Below are 27,328 nucleotides of genomic sequence, written 5' to 3'. Positions count from 1 at the left end.
CATATTTGTTTTCATTTTGTCTTTCATTAACCCTTTGATGGGTGTCCCCAGTCCTCATCCTTACAGACTTGAAATAATTCATGCTTTCTAGATCTTTGTGGGTTCTAGTTTCTGTTCTGAACTCTGGTTGTCACCTTAAGTTCTGGTGACCATTATGTGTACTGAGGTGGCAAGTAGATGTATGCACAGCAGGCAGAAGAAATATAATGAGTTATAGTTAATATAATTACCTACTCAGGAAAACTTAACTTCTATCTGTTTATACCCATCTTTCTTTACAGTATAATTTTTAATATCTAGTCCCTGAGTCAGTGATTCTTTCAAAGTTAATTACAGCTCAAGACAGACAGCCTTGGTGTTTACTGTAAAAGTCCAACAACTGTTTTATGTGCATCAGTGATGAAAATCAGACTCCTTTATTTTAATAGTGTTTCTAGTCTTCCATTCTTTATCCACTTGTAAGCTTGGCTACTGTTTCTTTAAAAGTTTAAGAATAAAGGAAATATAAACTAACATCCTGTTCATATGCAAAGAGTAACCCTGATGCTTTTGCCTCTGAAATTGTGTAGGTGGTTGTGAAATCCATGTAATGCTTTGTGCATCGTGACCTATATTCTGCTGTAGTAATTGAACTTATTGCCTGGCAGTATGATCTTTGTCCTTCATTTAGGTAGGCAAATCTTCTTCATGAACAGGATGAGACAAAGAAAATGCTTTTGACTTGCTATGTGGCATGCTGACCTCCCAGAAAATTACTTCAGATAATGTGCCATTTTTATCAGGTACAGCTTTGCAGAAAAATGATTATGGAATCATAGATTGTTTACGTTGGAAAAGATGTTTAAGATTGGATCCAACTGTTAACCCAGCACTGCCATGGCCACTGCTAACCCAGGTCCCTCAGCACCACAGCTACACAGCTTTTAAATACCTCCGGGGTGGTGACTCTACCACTTCCCTGGGCAACCTGTGCCAGTGCTTGACAACCCTTTTAGAGAAGCAATTTTTCCTAAACCTCCTTTGGTGCAAGTTGAAGCCATTTTCTGTTGTCTCATCACTTGTAACTTGGGAGCAGAACCAACCCACACCTTGCCACAAGTTCCTTTCAGGTAGCTGCAGAGAGAGAGAAGGTCTCCTCTCAACCTTCTCTTATCCAGAATAAACACTCCCAGTTCCCTCTAGCTGCCCCTCATCAGACTTGTGCTCAGACCCTTCCCCAGCTCTGTTGACCATCTGTGGACACATTCCAGCACCAAAATGTCTCTCTTGCAGTGAGGGGCCCAACACTGAACAGAGCACTTGAGATGCAGCCACACCAGGGCCCAGCACAGGGGAACAATCACTGTCTTGGTCCTGCTGGTCACACTATTTCTGTTACAAGCCAGGATGCCATTGGCTTTCTTGGCCACCTGGGCACACTGCTGGCTCACGTTCAGCTGGCTGTTGGCTAATACTCCCAGGTCTCTTGAGCACCTGTCCAGCCCTTCTCCCCAAGCCTGCAGTGTTGCCTGGGGTCGTTGTGAGCCAAGTGCAGGGTCAGGCACTTGGCCTCCTTAAAATTGGCCTTGGCCCATTGATGCAGCCTGTCCAGGTCCCTTTGTAGAACCTTCGTGCTCTCAAGCAGGTCAGCACTCCCACCCAACTTGGTGTCATCTGCAAACTTACTGAGGGTGCACTAGATCACTCAGCTTGATCATTAATAAAGTTGTTAAACAGAACAGGCCCCAACACTGAGCCCTGGGGAACACCACTGGTGACTGGCCACCAGCTGGATTTAAGTCTGTTCCCCACTGTTCTTTTGGTCTTGTCATCCATTCATTTTTTCATCCAGGAGAGCGAATGCCCCATCCGAGCCGTGGGAAGCCAGTTTCTCCAGGAGGATGCTGTGGGAATCAGCGTCAAAACCTTTAATGAAGTCTGGGTGGATAACATGCATAGCCTTGCCCTCATCCACTAAGCAGGTCACCTTGTCAAAGGAGATCAGATTAGTCAAGCAGGATCTGCCTTTCATAAACTCATATTGACTGGGCCTGATCACCAAGTTGTCCAGTACGTGCTGTATGATGGCACTCAGAGTGACCTGATTAGGCCAGGGCAATTTTAGAGCTATTTTCCCTTCTGTTTCTAAATGTATTTCTTTATTGTTGCAGATATTTCAAGACTTTCCTTGCCAGCAGGTAAGTTCTCTTCATTCATTTCTGTCTTGATGTGACAGCAGGCAGCTTTTAAGGGCTTGCTTGCAATGTAGTCATGCTTTTATATAATCAGAATATAGATTCTTATTGGCACTGTCATGTACTTAGTCATGTGGGGATCTGAGGTCGAAACAAAACCTCTTAAGGTACAGATTCTTTTAACATTTAAATAATGTATTGTGACAAGGGGAGGAGGTAACAGATATATTTATATGCAGTTGTTAAATATGTGTGTGATATACTCAATGCTTAAAACAACTCAGCACAGCATGTGATACAGCTGTCAGAAGAACAGATTAGGAGCAGCCACAAATAGCATTAGTGGTGAATCAGAGGGACAATGTGCAAGGAAACATGGATGAATGGTTTATGGGTGGAAGGAATCTCCCCAGGTGGCAGTGAGGAAGGTGACAGACACATTCACTTGGCTGAGGTTGCAGGTGACTCGGGCCAGAGATGTAAATACCACTTCTACTCTGTTGGACTTTATTTTCTCATCACTAGAGCTAAAAAATGAGAAAAACCCCACCTCAAAGACTAAAACTAGCAGGTTTTGTTTGATACACTTGATATTTATTTATTAAGCTTTATAACTTTACTTGTGCTGTGGGTTCAAGTTGTGATGTAGAGCTCAGAATGAGGGTGTCTACTGTTTCCCGGTGTGTCATCCACCTATTCCCCATTTGTAGTGTGAACAGTAGAATCATAACTTGTCACTGTAACTCCTGGTTGAGCAAGGACTCAGACATTCATCATCAGGCCTTGCTGCCTTTTGTCTTTACTCCCCATTGGTGATTTTGCTTATGTATTCTTTCTTTCATTTCTTCTTACTGAGATACACTTCATATCCGACCACAAAATATCTTTTATAAGTGAGTACATAAAGTGTACCAGTATTTAGTCAATATGAATCTGCTCCAGAGGTAATTGCTCTTTCTGGTTTACATCAAATAGTGATTTCAATTAAAAGCTTGAAAGCTGATATGTTGTAGTCTTTCCACAAGAAATTTAAGAGTGGCTGTTCTGGAAAAAACGACATGCTTGTTTGGAGCAGTGAAGAGGAGAAGTTTTGTTTTAAAGAAGCAATCTTTAAAGTGATTTTTGAATGCTGAGAGCAGTTGCCAGGATGGCAAATACTTGGGGAGAATACTGGGGAAATAAAAGGCCTGGCATTTAACTCGGACTGATAGAAAGATAAAGGGTTGTTTTGGGTTTTTTGTTCTGTTTGGGTTTGTTCTACAGCTTCTGAAATAAGGATGTGTAATAACTACTTTTGCGTTTCCATTTGGGACTTGAAGAGTTTGTTTGGTCCTGTGAATGAGTCACAATGAGATTGAATCTTTTCAGTTTGTGTATCTGTGTTCTAATTGTCTTTTTTAGCTGTGTCATTGAAGTACTGATAGAGGGCAAAAATTTGTGGAGGATTTTGAAATAGTAACCTTTTTCCATGGTAAGGTTAGAGGCCTTTCTAGAGAACAGAAGAGCTACATACCACTGCTTGCCTGTAGCAGGAATTTGACAGTAATTTCATTAACAGCCATGATGATGGGCTTTATGTGCCTGCTCACTCTACCAGTAACACCAATCTATAAAGAATTAGGAAGACATGGGATGACAAGATTAAAATACACAATAAACTTGTGTAAATAGCCACAAGAAAAGATTCAGTGCCAATGCATTTGAATAAAAATGAGGTTCTACCTTTAAATGGCACTTTTTAGTCCTCAGAACTCAGAGTTTTGGAGAACTTCTGTCTTTTCTGGGCACTGCTTTTAGCAGGGAACAGTAGATACTACTAGAAATGCTCTCCTTTTTGCCACCTGGTTTTAGTACTCTAAATTTGTGTCATAATATGGTGAGGTGTTTTGCAGTGTTTAAAGACTTTGTAGTAGGGAGGAGACTACTTCTTATGTTCTTCATTGTAGTGTCTTACTGGAGGTTATAATACATGTAGATCTGTTAGTTGGTGGTATACCAAGGTCATCCAGAACACACTGCCTTTTCACTTTGATTTCATAGCTAAGTCTTCATGTAAAGAAGCATTGTTTGTGCTCTGTTTAATGGCATTAGTTAATTAGGTAGGTAGTTAAATCATGACTCAGGAGAGTTATCCAACATTAATCTGCATCACTGCTTTGAAGTCTGTGAGTAACTTATCGATTTACTAACTTGTAATTGAGGCCATGGACGTGAGCAGAGAGTTTTTGGAATGTAAAGTAGTAGGAGTTTGGAGGGCAGCTTGCTAAAATAATACAATTTGAAAGCTGGATAGAGAACACAGTAGTCCTGTCTGCTTGTGAAGTTATCTTGAAATGTGACTATGTTCACAGTATGCCTGGAGGAATCAAAGACTTGTTGCCTGTGGTAAATGCAGTCAAACTTTGTCTGTTGGCACTGCTGGGATTAAAGACAATCCCTCCTGGATTTTGTTGCCCTTTGAATTTAAAGCAAATATAGCATCTGTGTGATGTAGGTGATTCCTTTTTTTTAGACTTGGTCCTTAGTTTTTGATCCTGTGGTGCAAATCAGTATTCATTACCAGAATCAAGAAATAGTAAGGAAGCAAAGAGCTATGCTAAAGAACTCTACCATATAGATAGAGGAGAATAAAGACAAACACATGAAATGAGCATATACTGGGACTTTGTTTAAAAATGGAATTAAAAGACTCTCCCTTAACAGAATTTTAGTTACAGATGCTAGCTCTTGATGACTCTTTCCTTCAGAAAACATCTGACAACTGAAGTAAAATCTTACTCTCTCCTAGCATTGAAGTATTGAAAAATTAATAGGAAATGACCGTCCTTTGTGTAGCTTAATTTGAGATAAGCAGTATATTTGAAGTCTGTCTGATGTTTTTGTGAGTATCTTTTGATGTGTAGTGATCAGTTTAAAAGCACCATCCTCATGCAGTCATTATCTTGAAATCCGAAATGGTTTTGGAACTAGTTTCAGTTACAAGTGCACATTTACAATTAAAAAGTTTTAAACCAATTTCAGTTTAAACTAAAGAAGTCTTTCTGAATTAAAGACATGTCCTCATTCAGTCTTCTGTTACTGTGTATGGCTTTGCTTCTTACATAAGTCCTGCTAGTCATCCATTTAGTGAACACACATTTGTCTCCTGCCACCTTCCACGGAAGCACAGTGCCTCAAAACAACCTGCTGCTTTGGTTTTTTCCTCTTACCCACTGGATACAAAGTGGGATGTTTAATGCTGTGCTGGGTAACTATATCCTCCTTATCCTAAAGCTACACCTGCCTGGGTGATAAACTTAAATATAGTAACTTGAAATACAAGATGGCTTTTGAGACTAGAATGAAAAACCAAAACCAACCCCCTTAAAAACCAACAAAGGACATGGATACTTTCTATATTGATAAAAGATTGGAAAACTAAAAATCAGTTGAAAAATTGCCAAAGCTGCAGCAGCAAGAACTGGCAGAAATGAGGACATGCAGAATTCTTAAAATAAATGTTCACATGTATTACAGGGGGTAATAAATTATGCAGTGATTATTCATGTAGCTGAGAACAAACTCAATAACATCAAAAGAGAAGTGCTGTTAATGTCCTTGCTTAAAGGGAAGGGAGAAGTAACCAGCTGTGTAGTGAAAAGGTATGAAATATCAGCTTTTTGATTTGTCTCCTCAATTTTAAATAAGAACCAAGTACAAGCTGCTCTAACACTAAAGAGTTCTTCTCACATCAGGGTGTCTGACATGGTGCTTAAGGGACTACACAGGGAAACCCACATTGTCTTTTTCACAAAAAAGGGTTTTAATATAGTCCCTTGGAAAATCAGGACTTTTTTCCTGTTAATCTTAATCTTTGCAAGTTTTATTAAGAAATCTAATCTTATCCTACAATAAGCTTAATTTTCCTATATTTGTAATGGTTTTTGGTTATATTTTTCATTTGCACTTCATTTATAAAAGTATCTTATAGTTTAAAGAGTATGGAATTGAGAACTCCTTCCGTGATGTAATGTTAGTGTTGTCAAGTTAGAATAGCTCCCTGCATGCCCCTCTGTCAGAAAATGTAAGACTTTTCTTTTGATTCAAACATGCCTTAGAGTTTTAGTTCTTTTCACTATCAGAGAAGTAAATACTATTTCTGTATTTCCAAATACTGTATCATGCAACTTCTGTTACTATTGGATGAGAATATTGCTGACTTCACAACTGAAATGTCACTTGGAGGATTTTGCCCTTAATAGTTATGTGTTAAATCATCATCTTTTAACATTTTATTGACCTTTTTTATGACTCTAATAAACTGCACCTCATACAATGCACTTTCCCATTGTTCTATACCTCTGATATTTGGAAAAGCAGTTTATTTATCTTTTGTAGGCTGTCGCTGTTAGGTACCTGTTTTTGTGTTAACACTTTGGGGAGGAGAGGACAACTGAGACCATGACATGAAACCTCTTTATTTGAAAGTCTTTCTAGGGAAACTTTCTACTCTTAATTTGGCTCTGCTTTTGACATTGCCCTCTTCCCTGCACTCTCATCTGTATTTTATAAGTAATGTCCACACAGGTCAATAGCAACAACATAGTTTCATAAGAAAAAAGTTAATGTTTTATTAGTGAACCTGATCTATATAATAGAGTTGAGATTGAGACATATTAAACACCTCATTAGAATTTAAATAGCTTAGGCTTTCTTTTTTTTCCTTTAGAAGTTGATGTTCTTACTAATCTTTTCTGTGTAGTGGCTGGTCTTCACCTGAACTTTAAGCTGCTAATCATAACCCTCTGAGCTTGACAGTATGGACAGTTTCCAGGTCATCTCACTGTCCATTTATCTAGTCCATACTTCTTCAATTTGTCTATTAGGATGCCTTCATGGGAGACAGTGTCGAAAGCCTTACTGAAATAAAGAAAAGCAACATTTCCTCATCCACCAATCCAGTATTTTGGTCATAGAAGTGTATTAAGTTGGTCAGGCATGATTTCCCCTTCATATATCCATGCTAACTGCTTTTCATCACATTCTTGTCTTTGTATATTTAGAAACAGCTTCCAGTGTTACTTGCTTTATCACCTTGTCAGGAATGGAGGTAAGACTAACCAGCCTGTAGAGAGCCAGACTTCCTTGCCCTTCTTGAAGACAGGAGTTCCCTTTGCTTTTTTCCAACTCTCAGGAGCCTCTCTTGTTTGCCTTGACAGTCTGTGAAATGGTTTCTAGTGAAGAAGCTTGCCCTGGGTGCAGACTATTGTTTTTTCTAGGAGTAGGTCTAGGGATAGAGCAAAAAGGAGACAGAGGAGAAGGAAAGAAGTTTCAATATAGATTATTGAGAGGACAGTAAAAAAATAACTCAGGATGTCTATCAGAAGTACTGAGAATGATGTGGTACCCCTAATAACTGCTTTAGTCTGTTTTGATGCTCAAAGAAGGCGAAATTTGATCTATTGATCCCGTAATAAGACTATGCTATGATTCTGTGAGGAACTAGGGAGCGGAGTTGATGATATGAAAGGTCCTTCGTGTCCTCTGCTTGATGTTCCTATAAATGTTAACAAGCTGGGTTAATAGTCTGAGAGTTTAAAACACACAAATAAAAATGCATCAGTTCAGCACATTGCTGTGTTGGTTCTTGTCTGTAGTTCTGGCTACCAAACAGGGAAACTTGTTTTAGAAATGCTGAGATGGTGTCCAACTGAAGATGATGGACAGTAGAGGCCCTTGTTGAAGCTCCTCAGACAGGTTTTCCAGGAGGACTTTATCTTGCATAGTTGGGGGTGCAGGGAAGGGGGATTGTCCCAACACCTTTATTTTAAACTAACTAATAGTTGTCATTCTCCTCAAGATGTGCCAGGGGAGATTTAGACTGGATATTGCAAGAAAATATCTTCTCTAAAAGGATTGTCAAGCTCTGGCACAGGCTGCCCGGGGAAGTGCTGGAGTCTCTATCCCTGGAGTGGTTTAAAAGTTGTGTAGCTGTGGCACTGAAGGATATGGTTTAGTGGTAGCTGTGGTACTGCTGGGTTGGACTTAAAGATTTAAAGGTCTTTCCCAACTTAAATGATTTGATAATGATTCTTAAAAAAGAAAACCATGCTTTTTGCTTTTGGTATTTTGTCCAAAATCTCTATCAATAAGTAAACCATTAAAATACTTTGGGTATTTTTTTGTGGGGGAAATGCCTAGGACAAGCTATTGCTTTTGATGGAGTTTTGTGAGTAATAGTATCAGAGGAATTGTAGCTGCACTTAGAACTCTCTACTGTGTGCTGTGAAAAAAGAACTAACTTGTGGTAATGTGTTGCTTGCAATAGGATGCTTGTTTGCCATGAGAAGATGTTTTACCTGTTTTGGAGTTGAACTAGAGAGTGAAAATGATTATTTGTGGGTTCAGTGCCATTAAATGTTCTCTTTCATTCTTTTGAAACAAAATGGGTGCCTAGGAACTGGCAGATGAAACTCAGCTGAGGCAGTTTGTAAGTGAAGTGAAGAAAGTTGATTCTACATTGTACACCCACGTGTATGTTCTCACTGGCAATGGTAGTGCAGAAATGCTGAAGGGACACAGATAAAGGTTATTGAGGTGATAGACTTGGTTTGGACCTGAAGTAGAAATTTTCTGGACTCGCCAAGGTTACAGAAATGTGATGTTTCTCGTGTTTCTGCAGGAGAAGGTGTCTTTCAGGGAGTAGCTGTGTAGTGAATGCTGTTGCACTTCTCCCAGGTGAAGGTTGCCACTGGCTTGGAGAGATGGAGTTGGTGTGCCTTTACAGTGGGAACCTTTGCAAAGAGCTGAGTGTCTCTATTTTAGCTCAATATAGCAAACCCCAATGGAATGAAACATCCTGATAGTAGCAGAGTATGCATAAACTGTTGTCTGTTTTGTACTTAATATGTGCAACCAGAAAACTGTTTTCTGGTGCTGTAGTTGAGCCTGCTTTAAGAAGTGTGCAGCTGCTCAGTTATCAGGGGAGAAGAACTTTTAAACCCTATTTGGTGGAGTGTTAGCAACTTTTAGCAAGGTGGGTGGTTTTTTTTTGTAATGCAGGTTTGCTTTGTTGGAGTTTTTTTTAGCTTATAAAAGTTTTTTTTATAGACAAAGTAGGAAATAAGTATCTGCTAAAAGGACTGGAGAGTTCAGCTATATCTTCCCTTTGTGGGGGAAATCCAAGAGCAGAGACAGCCTCACAAATGGAGGACAGTGAGCTGTGGTCAGGGCATCAGGATATTGTGAATGACAGATTCTGTTGCTTCTTTACAACACACAACCCTCATTGTTGGTCACTGAGTATGTCTTGTTCTGGTGCAGAATTACTTAAGACAAACATAAAAATTGGAAAAGTGAGGAAATGAATAATCATGATGTATAAACATATTGTCTTTACTCTGTCCTGTCACCAATATTCTGCTTATGGCTTCTATGAATTGCTGTAATTTATTGCAATCTTTTCAGCTTAGACGCATAATACACTGAAGAGGTTTCTGTGTGTGTATGTGTTAACCCCCTACAGCTCATTGGACTCCTATACAGTTACATTTGCATCTCCTATTGTAGTGTCCCAATGCAAATGCAACCTAGATGACTGAGCAGTGACTGAGAAATGTTACCTTTTGAGGGGTTTTTGGGTTTTTTGTTTATTTATATCTTCCTGTTGATAAAAACCACAAAGTTACTGGAAAGGAAGGGTTTTCCTCATCCCTTTGTCTTGTCAAGAAGTTAATAGTAGTGGAATTGGGCATGATTAGCAATAGGTTTTGATGAGACCTGAAGCTATCTTGGATGAGAGCATTAGTGACAGAGTGTGTTAGTACCTAAGGTTTTCGTAACAGCGACTATAAAGAGAGGATGGAAATGACCACGTTACTGAAAGATTCTGCAAATCAAGCTGGATTTTGTGTAGTTGGTTTTTATAAAATGTTGTTAGAGAGTGTTTTTTGTTCTGCAAGACCTGGGCTGGGGAGTGTCTTGGGATCTTCTCCCAAAATACACATAAGCTTGTTTGAAGTAGAACACCATGGGCTACAGTGAACCAAGAGGAAAAATCTTGTATGGTTGAACTATTAACAACTACTTTGTTATGTTACACCTAAAACAACCATAAATAAAGGATGTATGAGCTTACTTATGCTTTATTTTTATGTCCTTGACAGCTCTTAATATATAGCTCCACTGCTCTGCTTGTGTAGTTAGCTAATAACTTTTTATTTGTGCAAGGGTTTTCTTGCTCAGCAGAAGACTAGAAAAGGAAGCAGTAAGACAAATTGCAGATATTGTACCTCTGACTTCTTTCCCCCTTTCTCTTTTTTATTTTCAGAAGATGAAGAGCATATGAAATAATATCCAAACAGCTTATGATAGCTGTGATTTTCTTCCAGGCCTTTTCCCCGAGGATCAATAATTTGAATATGAAAAGCTGCAGAAACTCTTTCAGGCATGAAGATGGTGTTCCTCAGGTTTTCATATGGCCAGGCAAAGCTTAAAGAAAATCAAAATAAGTCTATTCTTCTAGCAAGCACGTTTTTTCTTCAGGACTTTATGCTGACAAGAGGTGAAAATAAATGAAGTGGGGTGTTGGATGCCTGTGCTTCTATTGGAGGGCTGGAATTACACTCGAGGTGGATGTGAAACTCCTAAAGAAATTCTTCAATTGTTTAGCACAAAGATGTTTTTCAGGTTGTACCTTCACTCAATAATAATCCCTTTAAAAATGATCTGTTAAGTCTCCATTCAGATCACTTGCTGGAATGGTTTCACATTGTTCAGATATTTAATTCTCTCTTTTTCCACAGCAATGTGTGAGAGCTCCTTCTGTGAAAGGCTTAATGTTGAGAAATAGTGGGCATTTCCACTATTGGTGAATAGTTGGGCGAGGGAGCCTTGGCACAGGATGCCCAAGGAGGGTGTGGAGCCCCCTTCTCTGGAGTCTTCCAAACCCACCTGGACATGTTCCTGTGTGACCTGATCTAGGTGGACCTGCTTTAGCTGGGAGGTTGGACTAGATAACCTCTAAAAGTTGCTTCCAACCCCTACCATTCTGTGATTCTATGAACTCTATTTCCAGGATTAATAGACTTTATGTTGTGATTCAGGTTTGCCTGCTTTTAAGCTAAATCTGTAAAGGCTGGCTGAGCCAGGGTGTGAGTACATGTGGTTGTGGTTGTTTTTCTGCTTATCCTGTGGACACTTTATAAACAGTTGCAGAATAAAATGGTTCTATGTCTTAGTGGAACAAGCTTCCATGGACTCAAAAAACAGCTGAACTGCTAAATAAAACTTAGAATACAACTAAGGCTTTTAGTCTTGGTAACACATGGTTGATGAGCATTGAAATTGCTGCTGATTGTTCCCTGCTCAACTATGAACCCTCTAAAAGCAATAAAAGGTGTTACTGAACCTTGAGGCCTTGTGGTAAAGAAAGGTGGGAGTGCCAAATAATAGAGTGAAATGCTAGAGGTAGTTGTGATCGCTGCAGTTCTGGAAACATCAGTAACTGATTTTTTGAGGTTTTTATATTGAACTTCTTTAAGAAGGTCTTTAATAGAAATTTTGAAAGGCAGTGATCAGGCTTTGTTTAATGACCTACATCCTTCAAACTTGGTGGCAGGAAAGAAGTCTGGCCTTCTACTCTAAGGCAGAATTGGTTAAGGTCATTCCTTGAAGATCATAGACTCATTTTCAAGATGATCAAGTCCAACCCTTCCCCCAGCACCACCACAGCCACCGCTAACCCATGTCCCTCAGTGCTACAGCTACATGGCTTTTGAGTACCTCCAGGGATGGGGGATATTTAGATGGTAGCTTCACAGCTGCTCCTGCAATTTAAAAACTTGTACTATGCTTTCATTTCAGAATACTTAAACTTCTCTACTAACAGTTTCTATTTGTTACACTGTGTTCTCCATGTCTTGGTGGCAGGACAAGGCTTGTAGTCTTCCTTTGTTTATGGATTCAGGTTTTTTTTGTCCCAGTCTCATCCTCTTAGAAGCTTTAGTACTATCTTGTTTGAAATGTGTCAAATAGGATCGTTGAGACCAATTACACAAGTTTTTTTGGAACTGGCGCTCAGAAGCTGTTTTACACAGAGATGAGTCCTTGGCTCTGTCAGATGTGGTTATGTGCTGACAATGTTGTTCCTGTGATGTGTGGTTATGTAAGTCACTCAGGCTGCCATCAGAAAGGGTTTGTGTTTGGGGTTTTTTTCTTTGCCTGCTGTTTGGAGACATAGGAGACTTACTTAATATCCCTTCTCCTATATCTGAAGAAAGGCTGTGCCCAAAAAGTTAACTGCTTTCTTTCCATCTGTATCAGTTCATCCTATAGATCTTGCTCTTGCCTAGTTTAATTTGTAGAACAGCATTCTTGAATGTGTTTTCAGCTTCTTCATAACACTGCCTCTTGTGCTGAAGTTGTCCTCAGATAAAGTTTAGTACACTTTATTTGCTGTCTTTGAAATACTGTGAGTGCTGTTTTATCTAGTTTCTTTCACAGCTGGTTAGTTAAACTAACTTGAGCTTTATTTGGTGATGAGCTCCTGGAAGCCTTTTTAAAACTAAGCAACAGGTTCTTGTGTTTTTGGAGAACTTTGACACCACTCTGAGGGCATTTTCATAGGTAAACATAACTTCTTCAACAGAATTATGCTGACTACAAGCTGTCTTGTGTAACTGGAGGAACAAATGATACTATTTAAGGGGATGTTGCATTGAGCAAAAGGTTTTGCATTAGCTGAAGGTGACCTTTGATTCCACATAACAACATAAAATGACTGCCTGAGGAGCTGCTCTGTGAAAGTTTTATTGCTCTTCTCATGAAGCAGTGATATGGGTGAATGCTGTTGTATAGTCTATGTCCCTTCTTGGTGTAAAATCGAGAGAGGATTGATTATAGTGAATAAGAGTTGAGTTTTCTGTAGTGGAGAGGCTCAGTTACACCTGGGCTCTACTAGAGGTGCTCCCAAACAAAATATCTCATTCTACATGTTGGAATTTCCGATGCAATAGTTGTGAAGCAAGATTGTGCTAATTGGAGTGGGAGAGGGGGATTTGTATTTTATATTTTAAAATACACTGCTCTTTGTTTGATGTTAGGCACAGAATCTGCTTGGTTAACAGAGCAGCCATAATGTTTGTGTTATAAAACTTTTAAAAGACCTTATGTAAAAATGAATTTTTAACTCTATTTTTTTAGACTTGAAGAGTGCCAACACTGGCTCGTTCATTTGTTCTGTAACATGGGAACTTTGAAGTTAGCTAGCTAATTGTCTTAGCCTGTAAGTGTTTGTTTATACATATGGTATTTATGCTAAGCTCATCCTTCACTAAGAAATATCACGTCAACTGTTCCAACAGTGTGTTTTTCAATAGAAATGGAATAATGTTGCATTCTTGTGAGCCCAAGGATTATTTTTTATTCAGGTTGTAATTGCACTCAATGGTTTGCAAGTCTGAGGAATTCCCAATGTTGAATTTGTTTTGTGTAGTACTGTTGAGTCTTTGAAACTTACATGCCTGCTTCTGAGATGCAGTGATACCTAAAGCAGGTACAACTCCCAGTTGTAAACATCATTTTAGAACCAAAAAGAAAAGAGAAACTATTGTTCTAACTTTGTGTTTAGTAAATGGAGGAGAAGCAGGACAAGGGAGACATGTCCAGACTACACCATTTCTGGTAAATGGATTGGATCCTCTGTGGCTGCACAGCATTCTTACATCCTTTGTGTAACTGGTTATTAGATGAGAGAGAAAGCAGCCCAGATATGAACAGACACCTCAGACTTGCTGACCCATAAGCCACTTCATTTTCCTATATCTCTCTTAGAAGATGTGACTAATGATTTGTAGGTTACCCTTGATTTAATGAACGGGGCATTTAAGAAGCATCTATAAGGTCGACTGATCCACTAAAGGATCCCTTCCACAGAACAAAAGTAATGCTAGTGGAATGTTACAGAACATGAAAGGGGTGGGCTCCTCCCCCCTCAGATACTTTCTACTGTACTTCTCCCATAAATAGATGGTTTTCTGCATAAGTAGGGGAAGCTTTGTAAGGTCAAGGAAAGGTTCTGGTTGCCATTGTGGGTAGCTTTGCCTCACTCCTTATCAACCTTTCTCATCAGAGAAGAGAAGCAGGGCAAACTGAGTAGTACAGTGAGCCAGTCACAGAGCAAAATTATGAGGCTTTATTTTGCAGTAAAACAAAGAGCAGATTGTGTAGGGTTTACTATTTTTCCTTTCATTTTTCCAGGTCTCCATGAAGCAGATGTTTGCTTTAAGCACATGAATTGTGAAGGAACGTCTCAAAGGTCTCTTGAGGATAGCAACAATTTTGTTGTTTGCTCGGGGTTTTTGGTAAATAGCTTGGAACACAGAGGCAGAAGATTGGAATCAGTGCCCCAAGGAAGGAGTAATTTTAAACCATTCTCAGCTTTCATGGCACTGACTTTATACTTCTCTACAATAAACCTTCAAAAAGTAAATGGAAGCAAGTGGGAGAAAATGAGTGGGTTAGTCCACACACAAGAAAATCTGCTACAACTTTCATGTTTGAAAATTAATATATCCTATATGAGTTGGAAAATGGCTAGTCTTTATGAAATAATAAAAATAAGGTTAATTTAGTGGTCCTTCTAACATCTGTTGTCTTCACAGCATGGGCTAGGAGGCTGCATGCTGTCTGCCCTGCTGTTCAACATCAGAGGATCCTTTGGGAAGGGGAAGTACAGGAAGCTTCATTAACACTATGTTCCTCCTGCTCTCTCCCAACATCTGTGCTGCTTCCCTTCCCCACCTCACTACTGCCAATAGGCTGAGACTTGACAAATAAAGGTAGGGAGTTCTGTTAACTACAACTTCAAAACGTGGTTTAGAGGATAGTACAACTAATTAGGTGACTGTGGCTGAGAGGATGAGAAAGTGTTGCTTTAAACATCTGCACTTTTCAGGAATACCCTGGATGTATTCTACTATTGAAGCTCACCAAGTGGAGGAAATTAACAATAAACTCAATGCTGTATTGCATTTGTGCCAGAAGAATGTCTTAAACAATGATCCAAGGCAATTTGTAGTATAGAATGAGTTTATGTTGAGATACTGGCATCTTCTCCTGTTAGTTGAAGCACTGTGCTGTCAGTCTTTCAGTGTATGTTCTTTTCCTGGTCAGTGACCAGGTTGAAGCTGCAGTGTGAGCTTCATTCTGTCATACTTCAAATCTCAAGCATTCTATGAGCAGGTATAATCTTAAAGCAGGTACCATGAGAAGTTCAAAATGAAGACTAAATTCACAGATCCAAGTTTTTCATTTGATTGATGGGGAAACTCACAGAAGAGCTCTTAGCTTTACAGACAATGGATCTTACTAGTAGTTTGTTTGGCTTTTTTTTGTTGTTGGTAGTTTTGTTTTGCTTCTTTAAGGTTTATTTCCAAAGTCCTTGTTGCTTTTTTTCTTCAGGAGAAAAATGGCCTAATTTCATCTGAAGCATGAAATTAGAATTTGTCCATGTCACAAAAAGCCAAGTGAATTAATGGAGACAGTGTTTCTCAGTTGTTGATACTCAAAATGTCATTTGTCTTTCAGTTTTATCTGACAAAATGCCCATACTGAAGTAAGAAAACCTGTCTGGTGGCAGATTCAATACCTCAAGTGCTGTGTTCAGTTTTGAGCCCTCCTTCCAAGAGGGATACTGACGTGCTGGAGCGTGTCCAAAGAGCAATGAAGCTGGGGAAGGGTCTGAAGCACAAGTCTGATGAGAAGCAGCTGAGGCAACTGGGGATGTTTAGTCTGGAGAAAAGGAGGTTAAGAGGAGACCTTGACCTACCTTAAAAGAGATTATAGCAAGATAGGTGTTGATCTTCCATGTAACAAGTGACAGCATAAGAGGAAACAGCCTCAAATTGCACCAGAGGAGGCTTAGGTAGGATATTAGGAAAAATTTCTTCCCCTAAAAGGGTTGTCCAGCCCTTGCACAGGATGTCCAGAGATGTAGTGCAGGGATTCCAAAGCTCTGTAGCTCTGGTGCTGAGGGACATGGTTTTGTGGTGGCTGTGGAAGTGCTGGGGGAACAGCTGGATTTGATGATCTTAATGATATTTTCCAACCTAAATGATTCTATGATAATGATGGTTGAGCTCAGTCTTCAGAGATCCTTTACGTTCACAAAATCCATTGTCCTTGTTCTCCTTTGTGCCCTTTGGCAAAGGATGTTCAGGAGAAAACTGTGTACTAGAGAAGATGTGGATGGGAAGGGCAAGGGTGTGCTAGTGGTTATGAATAACAAATGTAGAGAGCAAGTAATTCGATGTAGATTTCCAAGAGAAGAGACTTGAGCCTAGTGTAGAGTACACTTCAGGAGTCCTAATTCCAGATTTGATGTGATGGTGATGCACCATTTTTCAGTAGTTCCTGTGAACAAAGGAGAAGATTAATGAAGATTACAGTGCAGTTTCAATGCTTAGAGAGCATGTTTGCAGAAATCTGGATAGAAATCTGGAAAAGAAAACAAATTAGAATGCAGAAGATTGTCCCATGGACAATAAACATGTTCTAGTTTTTGGAGCAGTCATCAGGTATTCTTAGCTTTACATGCTCTTCTGCTGTTGTCTTAGTAAAATGCACTTAAAAGAAACAACCTACATTCACTGCTCCTGAGCACAAGCTTGGAAAGTGTTCTTCCATCTCTTACATCAATATGCAGATGTTCTTAAAATAAATGCATTTGTTCATCAGCTTCTAGTAACTACTAGAGGAATGAACAGTAGGCCATGAAGTGGCAAAACCCAGGAATTATCAAATGCAAAGTAATAGTAATTATTGTGATGGTTATGCTTTAGACTATAGCTCTTCATTTTTGTCTTAACTAACAAGTGGCTTGCTCTTCTCTCTGTTAGAAGGTGATGTCTGTTACTGGTTTGTTCATTTGGTAGCTGAAATGTTACAGAACAGCAACTGAAAACCAAATCTTTATTCTGCTGCTTTGATACGGATCTGTCTGCTTCCTTGACAAAGTTTCTAAATCCTGAGTTTAGTTTTGTGTCTCAGAGTAATGGAATTCCAGGCAAGTGTTCTCTGGTTGGCTCTGTCCTGTTCCCCTTCCCAAAAGGGCTCAAAAAGTTGCCAGTTTGATCAAGATTCGATGAATAGAGATATTAACTGATGTGAAAATAATTGGTTTAATATCAGAGAATGCCATTCACTGAGGGTCAAGCTGTAGTTAGCTCTCTGCTGATGAGACACTCGAGACACTCCACAGGGACTCAGTCTCTAGACTGAGAGAAAGCCAAGCTTTGCCACTTCATCCCATAGGCATTTTAGATCTTTATTTTTGTTTGGATAAGCTTGAGTGGAAAAAATTATACAACCTTTTATGTACCTCCCAGTTGTACAAAACTGTTGTTTAACCCTTTATTCCACGAGGCTTTGATTTTTGCAGTCAACTCTACTAGGAGACAGGATCAACACTGCAGGCAAATTTAAAAGAAAAATGAAATGCCTTGAAACAATTCAAAAGCTTCTGACTATTTTCTTTTCCTCATGCTTTAAAAAAGCTGATGCTGATATTCACTAGTCTTTAGAACCAAGCTGAAATTGAACAACTAAAAACATATTCATGTGAGGAATATCTTGCCTTGAATTTCCTTGGAGGCAAAACACTTTCTTAGCTGAGGACTTGCCCTGTCTGCTGTTTACTGGGGTAGTCTGCTTTTTTTTTTCCTGGTTAGTGTGTATTTTAGGTAAATGTGCCCTCGTGGCCAAGAAGGTATCCTGGGATGCATCAAGAAGAGTGTGGGCAGCAGGTCAAGGGAGGTTCTTCTTCCTCTCTACTCTGTCCTGGTGAGGCCTCAACTGGAGTCCTGTGTCCAGTTCTGGGCTCCTCAGCTCAAGATGGACAGGGAAGTGCTGGAGAGAGGCCAGTGCAGGGCCATCAAGATGATCAGGGGCCTGGAGCATCTTTCATATGAGGAAAGGCTGCGGGAACTGGGGCTGTTTAGTCTGGAGAAGAGGAGACTGAGGGGAGATCTTATTAACATTTATAAATATCTAAAGGGTGGGTGTCAGGAGGTTGGGGCATCCCTTTTTCTATAGTAGATAGTAACAAGACAAGGGGTAATGGGATGAAGCTGGAACACAAAGTTCCACTTAAACATAAGAAAAAATATTTCAGTATGAGGTGAGGGAGCCCTGGCACAGGCTGCCCAGAGGGGTTGTGGAGTCTCCTTCCTTGGAGGTCTTCAAGACCCATCTGGACGTGTTCCTATGCGACCTGATCTAGGTGAACCTGCTTCTGCAGGGGATTGGACTAGATGATCTCTAAAGGTCCCTTCCAACCCCTACCATTCTAAATTCTAAGTGGGCCAGTGCTTCTACATTTTCTTAGTATAAGTTGATGTATTAATTAAAAAAAGAGAAAAGTTTTGTAGAATTTCCTTTGATAGCTGTTAGCGTCATTGCTTACACAGTGAATACTGTGCAGATACTATCAGTTTGTCAGCATACGCATCTTGCATAAGAAAAATGAATGTTCCTGCTCCACAGCCCTAATTTCTGACAGATGTTCCTTACCTCAGTAAATATTATAATCTGATTGGCATTACTTAAAATGGATTATTTTATATAAATGGTACTGAGATACCTACTTGATAAGCAGTATTTATAAAACATTGAAAGTACTCGGTATTAAGTATACTAGAGACATACTTAACTTCCCCATGTTTGATTATTTTAGTGCTTGCTTTGTACCTTCTGTTCTATCCCTGTTTTCTCCTTCCCCCAAGGGGAAGTTAGGAGTTTAGGACTTCAGGACTTTCTCAAGAACACTGATTTTATTCTTTTGAGGGGTTTTTTGTGCAGAAAAGCTGATGGTGTTCTATGAAAGAAGAGAGTAAGCACATGTCTACTGGTTACTTCTTATAAGAATAAGTAGAAATTAAGGTTTGAGTTTCTAAAAACAAACAAACAAAAATGTTAGCATCAAAGAAGAACTTGGTTTATTTTGAAAAATAGTTACAGTGTAAAATACTGTCTGATTTCTAAAATTGAATAAATTTCTTATGCCATATAGCACTTCAGTTTTGCATTCATTTTGTAGACTAATATTACAAAGAGAAAGTACGTCCTTGAGGAGAATGATTACAACTCTGTCATCAATAAGGACAGCTGTAACCAGCAGACAGTATCTCTTGACACTTGGATTGATAATCTGTATTAGTCTCATCTTGTAAAAGTATAAAGAAAAATGCCAGTCCTCACAGTCTGTTTATTAGAATTCTCCTTGGTAATGCACTTCCCAGTTGATATTTAAAGGGTTTTGTCTTCATGAATAACTGTGAATTTAGGCCCTACCATTTTAACATCTTAAAGGGTTTTTTTTTTTTAGCTAGTTTTCAGCAAAATATTTCTGTGGAATAAATGTAGGCATTCTCTATTTCACACCCTAAAGCACAGACTAAACCAATTCCTAGGGAAAACTACACAAGTATCTGCAGTTTTCCATTTGGTAACTGAACCAGACAGACTTGCTCAAGGTCATCATGGGAGAGGAAAAGCAGCTTTCCTGCACTGGCAGCTGCAGCTTGAACCAGAAAGGCACCTATCCCGTGTCTGTGTGTCTTCTGTAGATACAAATATGCTAATTTAGGTTCTAAATATCACTACAGTATGTTTTGCTTTATTATTGAAGGTAAATATAATCAGTTTTGTTACTGGAAGCATTTAGCTGGCTGCGCAGCACTTAGAGGCTTTGAAAACTTTATGGTGGGGGGAAGGAAGGCATCCAGGCATGTCTTCAGCTCCCTTTGGCTTTCTTCAGCCCCAGAAAGAGCTTTGTGCCTGAGCAGTGATGCAGAACATCTGATGGGCCTGCTTGTGGCCTAATCGCTCTCTTTTTTTTCCTCCTCCCCCTCCTGTGGTGAATATTTTTTTTCTCTGTTAAACACAGAAGAAAACAATACTTCATAAATACAGTTGCTTGGGTTTTTTGAAGAGTTTTCACACACACAGCTGTAGTTCTGCAGAGCTGGTGTAACTGAGAGATGGAGATGACAGAAGGAGAGGTAAGGAACTGTAATTAAACATGGGCTGTAGATCAGTGCTTGCTGCTACAAGTAGGCAGATAAGTTAAATTGAAGGCTGTTAGCTTTAGATTAAGTCCATTTTGGTTATAGTCTTGGATGAGCCTTATGCCTTACTGCTGAGGGCTAAGGGTGAGAAAAGATTACCAGGCAATATATGAAGAGTGTATATATTACAGTGTGACCCTTGTTCCTCTTGGTTTTTGATACATATTTTAGTTGAATCACTTTTTAATATTTTTTTCTGAAAACTTGTTAGGAATAAAATGGATATTTTCTTTTTTTTTCTGTATATACATGTTGCCTGAACATGGCAAAACACAGATGTTTATAAACACATATTGACACTCAGAGCTTTCAAAGGAAACAAAAACCAAACCACCCACCCTTTGCAAGCCGTTTTGATGTTCCCTGCTGCAAAGCTGAGAAACAAATGCCATGCAGCAAGTGATGTGTAGGTTTGTGGGGACCTTTGCTTGATGAGAAGTATAGAAAGAAGCCCTGGTTTTAGAGGAGGGCTAGATGGGAGGGCACAAGTTGCTATATTTGCCCTTTATTTAAAGCAAAGGAGCACTACCAGGGTTCTTCACTCTGGCAGTTGTGAAGTGAAGCAAGGGGTGTGATGTAGGGTCTAACCCCAAATCCTGCAGAAGTTTCTGGAAGTTCGTGCGGTTTTAGGGAGCCGGGTTCTTTCCAGTACAGCCATCTGCAAGTATCGATACAAAACGAAAAGCGACGCCAAGGTTTGAGGGCTGGGGGGGCGGGTGGGAGGTGTGATTTGGTGGAGCAGCCGCGGGCGCTGCGCCCCGGCCGGGCTTTGTGTGGGGCTTCATTGTGCCGAGCCGGGCCAAAAAATGGTCGGGGGAAGCACATCCCCAGGCACGACCCAGGTCAGGGTTGATTTGCAGCTTAGTCCCTTTCAGCAGCGGCTGTCAGTTTGGTAAACAGGAGGCTGCCGGGTGAGTTGAACAGAAGGGGGAGATTAGCATATTAATATAGCGCTTGCTAATCGCCTCCCCGCCTCCCTCCTGAGCGAAGGCAGGAGTGCGGGCACCCACGCTCACTCCGCTGCCTGCTTTCGCCCTCCTCGGCCACCTCACCCCGGAAAAAGGATGGTCCGGGCTTTTAATAGCCGAGCCGTGAGAAGATGAAGCAGCGGCGCGGCCTCCCCCCGCCTCCGCCGCCGGAGCGGGCAGCCCCGGCCGTGCTTCCGCCGCTCCCGCCGGCAGGTGAAGGCGCGCAGCCCGGCCAAGGTTAGCGGCTCGTCTCCGTCCCTGTGGATCCAGGACACTCAGGCGGCCCCCGGCCTTCCCCTTCTCCCCTCCCCTCCCTCCTGCTGCCGCAGGATCGCGTACTGCTGGAGCTCCGGACCGGGACATCGTATGCCGGAGCCCGGCGTCAAACTCTGTAGGGTCGTGTGTATGTGGTTGCTGGAGGCGGCAGGCCAGCAGGCCCCGAAGCGAGCAGGTGCTGTCTATATGGAGAAGAGCGGCTGTAGCCCATTCCCGATATGCTGGGCTAAAGGTACACGTCCCTTTTTTTCAACGTGTTTGTTTTCCCTGCTGTTAACTTGGCGTTGTACCACCTGTGGGTCTGTAGGTTATTTCCAATGAAAGAAAAAAGCAAAGTAAAATATCTTTTACTCCGGTCATGTGCTTGTAACATGAAGTAGTCTGCAGGATCTTCTTTCACCTGACAGCTGTAATGTTGGCGTTTTTCCTTGTTGTTCGCTTTTTTTTTGTATTTGAGAGTTAATTGTAATGAACGAATGCTTGAGCCGTTTGGCTTCTGATGGAAGGCTCTGATGGCTTTGGTTTTGATCTCTCTATATGTTTCAGACTCCCACAAGTGTAAATCTACTTTCATTTACCTTTGGGGAAGAAATAGTTTTTGAGAGGCATTTACATTTGTTTGCTCGATTTCTTGAAAGTTGCCACTGTGGTTCACCCCCCAAAAAGAAACAATAACTATCGACAAAGCATGCATTTATTACAGTGAGAGAGTTTGACTTGAAATTGAGGCTTAACAATGCTTAGATGGACATGTGAAACTCACATAACTCTGTTAGTTTGCATCCGAATACATTAATGTTTACTCTGTTATAATCTAGAAGATATTTGTTAGTGTGTGGGTGAGAGTGTGTATATTTTCCTATATACCACAGGGATTAAGCTGGAAATTCTGTTGGTAGCCAAAGAATTAAATCTTCCTTAGATGGAAAACGACTGTTAAAGGTCGAGGATTGCTGATTGTAAGCATAACTCTCATCGTGTTCACTTTCATTTCAATGTACTTTCTTTTTTGGAAGAGATACTGGCAGCAAAGTATTGCATCACTGTGATCTTGGATCACAGAGGCAGTTACTTCAGAAGTTCAGGGGAAATGTATCTGAACTAAGGGTTTGGTAGGCGGAGCTGGTGATTAGTTGTCTTGGAAAAAATAACAGTACATTGTTTAGAATTTCTATTGTCTCATTACTTGGAAGACACACAAAGCAGCATTTAATATTGTCTTTGTTTTGCATGCTTTCTGTACCATGCTAAACTGTTCAGGATAAACTAATATTTGCCACACGTTGACATGTTACGGTAGCACATAGAGTAGAAATAACTTAAATTGTGGAACTTGAACACCACATGCTGCTAATGTCTCACAAAGTTCAGGATTTGTCAGCTCACTGGGATATTAATAACAGTAACTGGAAACAAAGCTAAAACAAAGCAGTGCTTTGCTTTTTAGCTCAGCTTGTTTAGCATGAAGGCAAACCACAACAGTGCCTACTCCTCTGTGACATAAACTGGATAACAAAAATGTTAGATGAAACTGAGATTCATCTCCTTGGAAGGGTCAGAGTAAAGGCGTTTCCCCAAGAGTAACTTTAAAAAGTAGGGAAGAAAAGTCTTTTCAAGCAAAAGCAATTTGTTGCCATCTGTTGTTAAAGCTGGTTTGTATTGGGGATATCAGTTTTCTCCCTCCTGCTCCAGCAGCAGAGATGACTGCGGCAGGGCTAGCTGCTGCTTGCAGAAGGTGGTTGCATTGGGTAAAAGGTATCAATTCCCCCTCACCCACTCCAGCAACTAAAATGAATGAAAAATAATACATCCTTCTTCCCCCAGTTGCATGTTAAGTGTTCTCAGAACATAACTTCAGGGAAGATCACTTACCCAGCCTCCTCTGCCCCGAAATGGAGAACAGACATGTAATCTCTTTTTATTCCTGTTGCGGGGAGCAGGGGGACACCGAGAGTTGCATAAGAGGACAAAGGCACCAGCATCTCTGCAGCTGCCAAATGGGAGGATTTCTAGAATAAGCTACATCTCAACCTCTTAAAAAAAAAAAAAAAAGGACAGATGAGAAATAGCTTGTGCTATATTTGTCAGTTGAATGGTGGCCATTCCTTAGTTGATGAATACTCTGTGTACTGTTCGCCACCCTAACCTTAGGGAAATGAAACGGATCTGGCCTACTTTGATAAGAGCTGTGAGATATCTACAGTCCAAGAAAGGTAATATATTAATGAGAAGCATTTACTTTGGGTAGATTTATTCTGACTCTGGTTTTTCTGTTAAAGCTTCGGGTTACTTGCAGCAAAAATTGATAAAACTTTAAGAAGTATTTATAATGTTTTAAAATGTGATCATGATGTGTATGTTGTATTATCCATCATTTCGTTCTAAATAATCTGTTCTCTTTCTGAATGTGACAGATGAAGCTTTTGGTGTATTAGGTGGGATTTTGTAGCAGTCAGTCTTTGAAAATGCTTTGAAATATTTAGGTCCATGTTCACACAGGGTGTGCTGCTGCTTCTTTTTAGTGTTCTTAAATTGAAAATCTTCACTCTTCCAAGCGATACTGTGTGATGACCTCATTGCAGCCAGTTCTATGTGCTCTATCTATAGGACTACATGAAAAAATAAGATCCTACTTTCTTCATAAAGTAACTGTATAATCTGTGTTGCCAGGTTTTGCCTCCCCTTCATACTAGAAGTTCAATCTAAGTAGCATTACTGAATTCAATAATTCAGTCCGGATCTGCATACTCCAGATATGAGAATATTTTGGTTGGCAAATGAAGAGAAAGTGTGTATTTTGTTTACAAGCATATTTTTCTTCTGCAAGCAAGTCTGTATTACTGTAGTAGCAATAGGAGTAAGACATTTTTGGCTGCTCTCTTCACACTCCTTCCTTTATTAAGTAATTTGAAACTTAAAATCTCAGTTCTTGTGTAATAAACAGCCTCAAGCTCGGTTACAGCTTCAGGGGACACCGAAGTGGATGTCTTGGTTTCTGAGAAGGCAGAACTTGTTTTCCAGCGAGGGACTGAGAATTTGTGCCACTATCAGTTGGACTCACTCTTACAGATCTTTTCCAGCCAAAACAGTTCCGTGATCATACAGGGATGTTTTATTTCTGACTGTAACAGTAGAATGGAAAGTAATTGTGCATCATTAAAAACTTTTCACCAACATCTCTAATTTTTGGTAAGATTATTAATGGTGTGATGTACTGAACTTTGATTTAGATGCCTCTGCTAGTAACCTTTTTCCTCAAGTTTTGTGTGATAAGCATTTTAAGCTTACAAAATAATTCTGTGAAAGCAATGTAAATGTAAGTTAAGGATAGTTTGGTAGCTCTGCTGTGTAGCTGTAAGTTACCCACCTCAAGAAGGAGGAAGTTTCTTAAATGTGAAGAATTGTGTTTAATATTTTATGAACAATAAATTGGCATGATGTGAAGTGTATGTCATGGGAGTAGTTCATTAAGAACAATCACAGTTCTTGATTTTAGCCATTCAGACTAATGTGAAAAGGTCTATGTTGTCTTAAGCCCAGTTCAGTCCAAAACCTTTTCTTGATTTAAAGAAAAAAAAAGATTGAAGCTAGCTGTGTTGCAATACATATTTAATCAACTGCAAAGGAGGTTCTACCCTATTTATTGCAGTCTTTAAGTGCTAAGCAACTCCAAGTTAAATGTTCAAGGTCTTTTTTCTGATGAACCTTGCTGCTTTGGGAGGTGCCTTCTGATGGAAACTGCTGGTGATATATTGTGTTAAGCAAAATATTTGGATACATAAGAGAAGTTGAAGGCTATTTTTCTTGGTTTTCTTAGTTTCTACTGTTTTGATAACAGTAATACTTGAGTTTTCAGTCCAACAGAGCTTTTACATGTTTAGGTGAAACATGTAAAGCAAGGTTTCATCCTTTTTTTTTGGACACAGATACTGTATCTATAACATGGAAATATAATAGTTAATTTGTATTAGGAAGGAAGAAAATCCCTTCCACTAGCGTATGTGTTCTGCTGCATCTTTTAGAGAGTTTCACTTGAGGAGCCTGGTGGGAAGCATCTATCCTTGAACTTAATCTATAGGTGTAGTTTGGGAATGTCATAAAGTGCTTTTCCTTTGGTTTCTGAGGGCATATCAGCTGGGAAAAGAAGCTAGTCCGTCATTTGATAGTCAGTTCTTGACATAGAATCGTAGAATCATTGAATGGTAGGGTTGGAAGGGACCTTTAGAGATCATCCAGTCCAACCCCCCTGCAGAAGCAGGGTCCCCTAGATCAGGTCGCATAGGAACATGTCCAGATGGGTCTTGAAGACCTCCAAGGAAGGAGACTCCACAACCCCTCTGGGCAGCCTGTGCCAGGGCTCCCTCACCTCACAGTGAAATAGGTTTTTTTATATTTAAGTGGAACTTTTCGTGTTCCAACTTCATCCCATCACCCCTTGTCCTGTTGTTAGATGCCATCAAAAAAAGGGATGTCCCAACCTCCTGACACCCACCCTTTAGATATTTCTGCATGTTAATAAGATCTCCCCTCAGTCTCCTCTTCTCCAGACTAAACAGCCCCAGTTCCTGCAGCCTTTCCTCATACGACATCAACCACTTCCTTATGAGCCATAAATTTGTGTAAACTTTTGTTAAGCTTACTATTAACTTAGTGACTTAAGGTGTGAGATTTGTTAAAGCATCTGTTACATTAACTCATGTCTGCCTGGGTTTATGTTGGAAATCTTTGTAAACAAAAACAGTGCAATCTCATCAAACCTGTAATTTTCAAAGTCAGTTTAAAAACAAATGCCTGTGTATATTTAGAAGTGAAAAGCAGTCTGGACAAGCCATTTGGGTTTCTTCCCTTCTGTAGCATGCAGTAGCATCAGGTATTCTCCAAAACCTATAGGAAGTATGCAGCTCTGAGGGCATTTCCCTCAGGGGAGTTTGTTTCTTATTCAAAGACTACTGAAATAGAAGGTGGAGCTTGAGATATTTTTCCAAGAAAGGAAAGTGCTTGTTTTAAGCCTGAGGGAGCATTTGGTGTTCCCTGTGTAATGGAGATGTATGATCTTATCAATTGTAGCACCTAGTAATGAACCACTGTAGAATTAGTTTCTGAGACTTAGGCAAAGAAACCAAAATGTGTCAGACATCCTTTTGAAGATGCATTTGAAGGCAGCAAAGCCTGGAAGTCAGCATTTAAGAATGGTGCATGGGTTTAAACAGTGCATTTTTACTTCAAAGTCCAACAGGAGTTTATGACCTTACGAGCTTTCACATTCAATTTATAGCTGATATTTTTTTACAAGTCACATTGTGTGTGTGTGTTTTATGTATTTTATAGCAGGTGTGTATAGACATGCACAGAGACAGTCTCAGCATCACTTTCCTTACCCACTTAGCCTGGCAACAGTTGAAGTATTTCAGAATTAACATCCTTAGATACTGAAGATTTTCTTACCTGTTCCTGGTACTTTATTTACTGAATGTAAATAATGCTAACTAAGACTGATCTTCATGCACACCTTTTGTTTGAAGGGCTGCTGTAACTAACCAAGCTTTTCTGACTGCTGTTACATTTGTAAGAATTAGATCAACTTCTCTCAATCCTTTTGCTTGCTGAAGTGTCATTTAGTTGAAATAGCTGCAAATTCATGTAAGTAACTTGGTGTATAAGCAAAGAGTATGTAGATTTCAATCAATTACTACTATGGAAAAAAAACCCCTCACTAGTATACTTAAATTCATGACCTGATACAAATTTGCTGATGATAATCTATTAAAAACTGGAGACTGATAAATACTATCAGATTACAGTAGGC

At 39.9% G+C, this 27,328-nt stretch overlaps 1 protein-coding gene across 6 annotated transcripts in view; it reads left to right on the top strand.

Annotated features, from left to right (window-relative positions):
* The window catches only part of PTK2 (protein tyrosine kinase 2), a 210,350-nt gene that overhangs the window by 38,328 nt on the left and 144,694 nt on the right, over window positions 1-27,328 (top strand). For 2 of the 6 annotated variants that reach the window (XM_061994889.1, XM_061994888.1), the window contains exon 1: window positions 21,332-21,754. The exons of 1 other annotated variant lie outside the window; for it this stretch is intronic. In XM_061994889.1, coding sequence (XP_061850873.1) covers window positions 21,613-21,754 — 142 coding nt within the window. In that variant the 5' untranslated portion in view covers window positions 21,332-21,612. Of the gene's footprint in view, window positions 1-2,150; window positions 2,178-14,411; window positions 14,470-14,543; window positions 14,639-21,331; window positions 21,755-27,328 lie in introns of those variants that run through there. 3 more of the 6 variants (XM_061994891.1, XM_061994890.1, XM_061994894.1) reach the window with 3 other exon arrangements.

This window comes from Colius striatus, chromosome 4, assembly GCF_028858725.1.
Source record: "Colius striatus isolate bColStr4 chromosome 4, bColStr4.1.hap1, whole genome shotgun sequence".
Lineage (NCBI taxonomy): Eukaryota > Metazoa > Chordata > Aves > Coliiformes > Coliidae > Colius > Colius striatus.
This window is presented reverse-complemented; position numbering and strand designations above follow the sequence as displayed.